Genomic DNA, 6,843 nt, shown 5'->3' with positions numbered 1-6,843 from the left:
TATATATATATATGTATATATATGTATGTGTATTTTGTTGTTCTAACTAGACAACACCCAACTAAGATTAATCTCAGCTAAAATAAGTGACAGTAATAAAAATTACATGTATCTATTAATTTTATTCACGGAAATAAAGAACATTTGTAAAAATGTCAGTTATGCTAACGGCGGATTGGTTTCCGCTAGGTCGAGACACTTATTTTAGGTATGATAAAATTACACTTCATCAATTGACAAGTTTACAGATTCACTACAAATTTCTCATTATTTAGAAAATTTGAGATATATCCACTATCCTTCAATTATGAAACCAGTGCAGACAATTTGGTTGTTGCTGCTCCTTATGGTGGTTCAATTGCTATCACTCGAAATCCAAAGAAATTTGTCAAAATACAAGGCTCGGCTAAAACTCTCATTTCTCTTTATTCGTCATCTGGAAATTTGATGGCAAGAATGCATGTAGGTTTATTAATGTTTTAAAAACATTAATAGTAACTTAATCTAATTATGTTCCTTTATTATCCAAATTATTAGTGGAATAGTGGACAATTAGTTTCAATGGGATGGTCACATCAAGAAGAGCTACTTTGTGTACAAGAAGATGGAATGGTTTTAATTTATGATATGTTTGGAAATTACCAACATACTTTTAGCATGGGAGATGTAATTATAACATTTTAATATTCTGAGTTTCTTAAATAGATCATTTATGTTTGATTTTATTCATTTAGGAAGTGAAAGAAACAAAAGTTATAGAAGCCAAATTTTTCCCAAGTATAAATGGTACAGGTTTAGCTGTTCTGACATCAGCTAATCGTATTTTTCTTGTTAACAATGTAGTAGAACCTAAAGTGAGAAAATTTACAGATGTACCAAGTAGGTCACACGTTCATTACTTAAAAAACTTATGATACATATTGTTCTATAAATAATTTATTGTTTCATTAGAAGTTGGTGGAATAGATAGTTGGTGCATAGTACGTCAGGAACGTGATTCTCAAGTAGTACTAGCAAATCAAGATGGGATTCATTTGCTTCATCATTCCTATCAAACACCAATTTCTTTGCCATTTGTACGTATTAAGGTGTTTTTAATTTTACATAGATTTTCAAAAATAAAAACTAATATATAAGTCTATTTTCAAGCATAAATTGTTCAATAATAAAGTAAATGGAGTTAGTGCAATAGCAGTCTCTGCAAACAGTCGGCATATTGCTTTATATACAGATACTGGAATGTTGTATCTTGGTTCAAGTGATTTCAAGGAGAAATATCATGAATACAACACAAATATGAAAGATTTACTCACTGATATTGCATGGTTAGCATATAACATAAATCTTGATAATGCTATTTAGCTTGTTTGAAAAACTAAATTCTTCCAATTTAAAAGGTGTGGCTCAGAAGCAGTAGTTTGCTGTTGCGATAGAATCATGATGATATTTGGATGTGTTAAAGGGGGAGAAACCATATCATTTTCTTATGATGGACCTATTCATCTAGTCACAGAAATAGATTGTGTGCGAGTTTTGTCAGCTTATTCTCACGAAATATTACAAAAAGTTCCTAATGTTGTACAAAAGATATTTAGGATTAATTCAACAGATGCTGCTTCTTATTTATTAGAAGCTTCCAAGCAGTTTCTCAGGAAAAGTCATAAAGCTGATAGCTATATTGATCTAGTAAAAGATAAATTAGATGCTGCAGTTACTGATTGCATAAACGCTGCCAGTCGTGAATTTGATTTTCAAACACAAAAACTTCTTATGAGGGTATGCGACTAAATTTCAATCCTAGTTGCATCATACACCATTGATTTGTAATTAGATATTTTCATGCGTAATTATTTTCTTCAGGCTGCCAAATTCGGTAAAGGATTTAGTAGAACAATCATTCCAGATCATTATGTAAATATGTGTAGAACGTTACGTGTTTTAAATGCTATAAGACATCCAAATATAGGAATACCTTTGACTTATGTGCAGTATGTATTTTAATTGAAATTTGAAAAATAATTATTGTATTTTTTTTATTCATTGAATAATATATTATTTTGATACAATTAGATTAAACACATTGACACATCCAGTGATGCTGGATCGGTTAGTTGCCAGAAGACATTATTATTTAGGCATTCAAATAGCAAGGCATCTTCAATTATCAGAAATCGACGGTGAAAGTAGGATACTTGCTCATTGGGCTTGTTATAAAGTGCGCCACTAATTTAGATAAGAAATTTTGTAAGATGCTTTAAAAAATAATCACTAATGTCATGTTTTTCTACAGGTAAAACAAACGGCACTCGATAAAGAACAAATTGCCGAAGAAATTGCTGACAAATTAGGATACACCCCAGGAGTATCGTATAGTGAAATTGCTATAAGAGCGGCCGATTGTGGACGCAAACAATTAGCCATTAAAGTAAATATATAGTCTTAAAAATTATTGGAATGACATAGTAAAAACAACAATGGTATTTTCAGCTGATTGACTACGAGCCAAAAGCTCAGCTGCAAGTTCCGTTGCTGTTGCGATTGGGAGAAGAACAAGCGGCCCTTAAAAAAGCTGTAGAGAGTGGGAATACAGATCTGGTTTATACAGTTATTCTTCATTTGAGAGAGCATATGCCTTTATCAGATTTTCAGGTAAGAATTTCAATTTAATACCTGTTGTGGAAATTTTACATATAATTTTACAATTTATTTTTTCAGATGTCAATTAGGCATTGCCCATTGGCCATGACTCTTTATATTAAATATTGTCACAATCATAATCGAGAAACGTTACGAGATATTCATAATCAGTATGACGACTACTATTCGCAAGCTTTATGGTTTGTCAGAGAAAGCTATCAGGTATTGAAAACAAATGTTTTATTGTATATTATATATGATTCTTTCCGAATGAAATAAAAATACTTATGTATACATTTTTAATAATACTAGAATCCATCTTCAAGAGATGCTTTATTACAATCTGCATTGGACAACTTCAAACTAGCTAAATGTGATACAAATGCTAATTTGACTGACGAACAAATCAAGCTTTTGCGATATCAACGTTCTTTAGAGGAAACTTTACATGATAATTTGATTGGAAAGCCACTACACGATACTGTTAAGATCTTACTTTTACGTAACGAAATTAAGTTAGCCGATAAATTACGATCGGAATACAAATTTCCGGATCGACGGTAAGAATTTGATTTGTATTTTCAAATATAATAAATAGAACATTTTTTTTGATACTTGGAAGATTCTAAAATATACATTAACAATAGATATTGGTGGTTACGAATTCAATGTTTGGCTGAACAACAATTATGGAGCGACTTAGAAAAGTTTTCTAAAAGTAAAAAATCTCCTATTGGATACGAGGTATGTTAATTTATCCGTAAAATCAAAGCATTAAACTGTTAAAGAATATTGTTACCTAACTAATCGTAATTTACATTCTACAGCCTTTTATTGATGAGTGCTTAAAACATAGCAACGAAATGGAAGCCAAAAAATACCTGACACGTGTGAAAGATGAATTGAAAGTAAAGTACTTGGTCAAATTGAAGTATGTAACATTGTTTAAAAATATTTAATGTAATTAATGACTTCGTTTATTACTTAAGAAACTATTAATTATAGCATGATGTTAGAGGCTGCTCAAACTGCCTTTGCTCATAAAGACTCTGCAGCTTTAACTTTTGTACTGGCAAATTGCAGCAATGATACAAGATTACAAGAGAAAGTTAATGAAATGATTGCAACTATAAGAAATTAATCAACTATATATTCAGGTAATTAAAGATCTATTAAGTAATCTGCAAATATGTAGTATAATATCTATTTTAGTTATAAAAATTTTGTTTGTGTACATATAAATAGTGCTCGTGATAAAAAGTAAATTCATATATATTTCTATGAAGACTATAAAATTGTAATAAACATTTTTCACATATTAAATATATTACCAACAATTTCAATAGTTAAAATTTTCTATCACCTTCAAAAGTTATATAATTATGTAAATTTTTCAAAAACTCATCTGTGGAATACATCATAGTATTACTATGCTATAGAGCAATATTATTATGGTTTACATTATAAATGCATAACATTTTTTATGTACTCTCTTCTGAGAGAATCCAACTTTCATGTTTTTTAACAAGATCAGAAACTATTAGGTTTTCAATCTCTTCTCCTTTGGAAATTTGTTCTTCAGTGAGTGACAAAGTAACATGATCTTTTTCACTTACCATGATTACTTGAGTTCTACGTGTTTGCAACATGTTTGCTATTACCAGCTGAAAAATTTCAAAGACCACAGAGAAGAATACATTTTTTGAACAATTGATAGAGATACTTATTATTTTTACTTTACATTATGATGATATTTTTCCAAAGCCTGTCTAGCTTTCTTTAAAATAATACTCTCATCAGTTTCAAGCTTAAATGACACAACATAAGCTTTAGGAACCCACAGATTAACAAGAGGTTTCAAAACTTTTGGTACTAGTTGTAAATGAATAGATGGAGGTCCATCTGAAGATATTTTATGTACAGACTGGAAATAAAAAGTTTTATAAAATGTAAATGTTTATTAAAATTTGTAAGCTTTTTTAAATTCTTATAATAATTTATTTTTTTACCATTTCATTTGAAGGAATATAAAAATCAGATACTGCAGCAGCCAAATACAAAATAGCTTGATTTTCCAGAGAAGCTAAAGTTTGACATGTGCTTCTTAATAACCATAAATACTCCGAAAGGGTAGTGAAACTTATTGACAGTAGCTTGTTTTGCCTCAAAGTATCTTTATATTTTTTTAAAATTGACGATACTTTATCAACTTGCTCTGGGATAACTATTTAAATAAACATTTATATTGCAAGATTTATATAAACATATAAATGTTTATATAAATATAAATATATTTATAAATATAAATTCTTCAAATCTTGTCGGACTTTTTTGAATACCTGATATTGAGAGAGTATTATTTGTAGTTGTCATTTCTAACATATCTAAACACTTATATCCTGAAAAATGTCTTGAAAAGGGCTCCACTGATTTAAGCCTAAAATAATGTAATGTAGTAACTAACTGTTTACATAAAAGTTGAAATGAATATATTTTTGTACCTATGCATAAAAATAACAGCATAACCATAATTTAGAAAATATTCAGCTGAAATTGCACCTCTTGTTCCAGCACTAAAATTATCAACAAATCGAACTGTATTATGTTCCAATGGAATTGTTGTACCACCACTCTGAACATTGAATTTAACATTATTTATTTAACTATTTGAAAAATTGAAGAAAATAATAACGTACTTACTGTTACTAATACTACTTTCACATTTTCTTTAGCATGTTTTTCTACAAAGTTTTTTAAAAGCCTTTCACTTTCATTTAGATCCGCTGGTTTTGGATTCCTGGTATAAAATTCTTCCCAATTAGATGCCATTTTTAATAATACAATTATGACAATTTTAATCAAGCCTATAAATTGATATTTTTTTAGATTCTATGTATTACATAATATTATTTTAATATTCAGAAAGTAAAGATTTCAAATCGAATGTTACAATTGATGATTATGCAATAATTAACTGTATTCACAGTTATCTTTAAATATGAAAAAGTAATTTACGAGAGAATTCTTAAAAATATTGCAATGCTAGCAACACATGTATAATTCCTACAGAATATTTACTTCTTTTAGGTTAGAACTAAAAGTCTAACATTTGTCAGTCACAAGACTGCATAAAATTTATAATCGGAAATTAACTATACGAAAATATTCGAACTAATGGCATTAATTAATGAATATTTACCAATTTTAATTATTCAATTAATTTACACCAACCATGGAGTAATTAAATTAAAAATATACAATACAATTGCTTTTAGAGGATTTCGCATTTGATAATGATTCAAATAAAATTAAAAATGATTGTTGAAATAAAAATTATACAGAAATATTTATTATTATGACTTGGATCATGTAATATTACAAGTAAGCATTTTTATTTAATTAATATTCATAACAGTTGATAAAAGCAACTTGAAAGATAAATCAATTACATTTCATTGACAGTTGTATTATCAAATCCTTTATGGTCTATGAAATATCTATTTGTCGTTTGGACTATGAGACAATTTTTAATATTTTGGAGCTGGATTTTGTGAGTAATCATGGCCACTTGGGTTCATGAACTGAAAATTAAGAAAAAAAAATAGTGAAAGTTGTGTAAAACTAAACATAAGCAGGTAAAGAAAATGGTCCTGTATATTGTAAAAAATACATATACATTTATGCATGTATATACATTCTTGTACCTTGTATTGTTTAGTTGAATATTCTTGCCATGGCTCAGGATTTTTATGCTTGTTCCATGAGACATCCGGATTTTTGGTAGCTAATCTAAGCGTGTAAACAACAGAAGCTAACATTCCCAAACCAACACAAGCAAACAAGGGAATGAGCTATGAACAATAAGAAAATGTTGAAATTACGTATCGAATTTCGCTACTGATAAAATGATTTAGTAACTAAATTTCTTACAGCAGGATGCTTTTTCAAGTCTTTAGGCGATAGTCCTTGCATAACCATCTTTGCTTTTAGATATGATATACTTTTCTTCAGCAGACAATAAACTCGACGATTTTCTGGCAGAAATCTGCACTAAAAAGGATGTAGCAGACGAGTGGATTACAATGTGAAAATATAGCTCGGTATAATGGCATAGTTTACAATGCGCGTCGAACGTTGAATTACATTTTGTATCGCCCTCAGCTGATTGGTGGGCATGCCATTGCCCTCGGTACATTTTGCTTCTTA

The 6,843-nt window shown here is 29.1% G+C and overlaps 3 protein-coding genes across 7 annotated transcripts; 1 reads left to right on the top strand and 2 right to left on the bottom strand.

Annotated features, from left to right (window-relative positions):
* Window positions 1-52: 52 nt before the first annotated feature.
* On the top strand, window positions 53-3,786 carry LOC131675772 (vacuolar protein sorting-associated protein 16 homolog). Its single transcript, XM_058954905.1, has 16 exons — window positions 53-208; window positions 276-462; window positions 538-666; window positions 735-879; window positions 952-1,076; window positions 1,150-1,325; window positions 1,398-1,776; window positions 1,861-1,988; window positions 2,071-2,215; window positions 2,291-2,425; window positions 2,488-2,649; window positions 2,716-2,859; window positions 2,950-3,197; window positions 3,285-3,381; window positions 3,465-3,568; window positions 3,643-3,786. Exons 1-16 carry the CDS (start codon window positions 153-155, stop codon window positions 3,776-3,778), a joined length of 2,496 nt encoding a protein of 831 aa, XP_058810888.1. The 5' UTR covers window positions 53-152; the 3' UTR covers window positions 3,779-3,786.
* Window positions 375-5,700, bottom strand: LOC131675774 (uncharacterized). 5 transcript variants are annotated; one of them, XM_058954909.1, is made up of 7 exons: window positions 5,338-5,677; window positions 5,139-5,269; window positions 4,977-5,074; window positions 4,647-4,861; window positions 4,379-4,561; window positions 4,254-4,301; window positions 375-436 (listed from the first exon to the last, which is right to left on the bottom strand). In XM_058954909.1, the coding sequence occupies exons 1-7, from the start codon at window positions 5,464-5,466 to the stop codon at window positions 416-418; spliced, it is 825 nt and encodes a 274-aa protein (XP_058810892.1). In that variant the 5' UTR covers window positions 5,467-5,677; the 3' UTR covers window positions 375-415. The 5 variants fall into 5 exon arrangements, with proteins under 5 accessions (XP_058810892.1, XP_058810891.1, XP_058810890.1 ...); XM_058954908.1 differs by lacking the exon at window positions 375-436 and adding an exon at window positions 2,166-2,252; XM_058954907.1 differs by lacking the exon at window positions 375-436 and having other exon boundaries at window positions 4,116-4,301; window positions 5,338-5,501; window positions 5,653-5,700.
* A 255-nt stretch (window positions 5,701-5,955) lies between these two features.
* Window positions 5,956-6,729, bottom strand: LOC131662787 (cytochrome c oxidase subunit NDUFA4). The gene is made up of 3 exons (XM_058932710.1): window positions 6,568-6,729; window positions 6,342-6,488; window positions 5,956-6,218 (listed from the first exon to the last, which is right to left on the bottom strand). Exons 1-3 carry the CDS (start codon window positions 6,613-6,615, stop codon window positions 6,165-6,167), a joined length of 249 nt encoding a protein of 82 aa, XP_058788693.1. The 5' UTR covers window positions 6,616-6,729; the 3' UTR covers window positions 5,956-6,164.
* Window positions 6,730-6,843: the final 114 nt, after the last annotated feature.

This window comes from Phymastichus coffea, unplaced genomic scaffold, assembly GCF_024137745.1.
Source record: "Phymastichus coffea isolate CEN01 unplaced genomic scaffold, Cenicafe_Pcof_1.1 PCOF00028, whole genome shotgun sequence".
In the NCBI taxonomy this organism is placed as follows: domain Eukaryota; kingdom Metazoa; phylum Arthropoda; class Insecta; order Hymenoptera; family Eulophidae; genus Phymastichus; species Phymastichus coffea.
This window is presented reverse-complemented; position numbering and strand designations above follow the sequence as displayed.

Bases quoted from the DNA above. Each gene is read 5' to 3' on its own strand.
- LOC131675772 (XM_058954905.1), top strand. From the start codon at position 153: ATGTCAGTTATGCTAACGGCGGATTGGTTTCCGCTAGGTCGAGACACT. The intron at 880-951 runs GTAGGTCACACG...TTGTTTCATTAG, and splicing joins AAAATTTACAGATGTACCAA to AAGTTGGTGGAATAGATAGT. The intron at 2,860-2,949 runs GTATTGAAAACA...TAATAATACTAG, and splicing joins TTGTCAGAGAAAGCTATCAG to AATCCATCTTCAAGAGATGC.
- LOC131675774 (XM_058954907.1), bottom strand. From the start codon at position 5,466: ATGGCATCTAATTGGGAAGAATTTTATACCAGGAATCCAAAACCAGCG. The intron at 4,862-4,976 runs GTATTCAAAAAA...TTATTTAAATAG, and splicing joins TAATACTCTCTCAATATCAG to TTATCCCAGAGCAAGTTGAT. The intron at 4,562-4,646 runs GTAAAAAAATAA...TTTTATTTCCAG, and splicing joins ATATTCCTTCAAATGAAATG to TCTGTACATAAAATATCTTC.
- LOC131662787 (XM_058932710.1), bottom strand. From the start codon at position 6,615: ATGGTTATGCAAGGACTATCGCCTAAAGACTTGAAAAAGCATCCTGCT. The intron at 6,489-6,567 runs GTAAGAAATTTA...TATTGTTCATAG, and splicing joins ACTTGAAAAAGCATCCTGCT to CTCATTCCCTTGTTTGCTTG. The intron at 6,219-6,341 runs GTACAAGAATGT...CTTAATTTTCAG, and splicing joins ATTCAACTAAACAATACAAG to TTCATGAACCCAAGTGGCCA.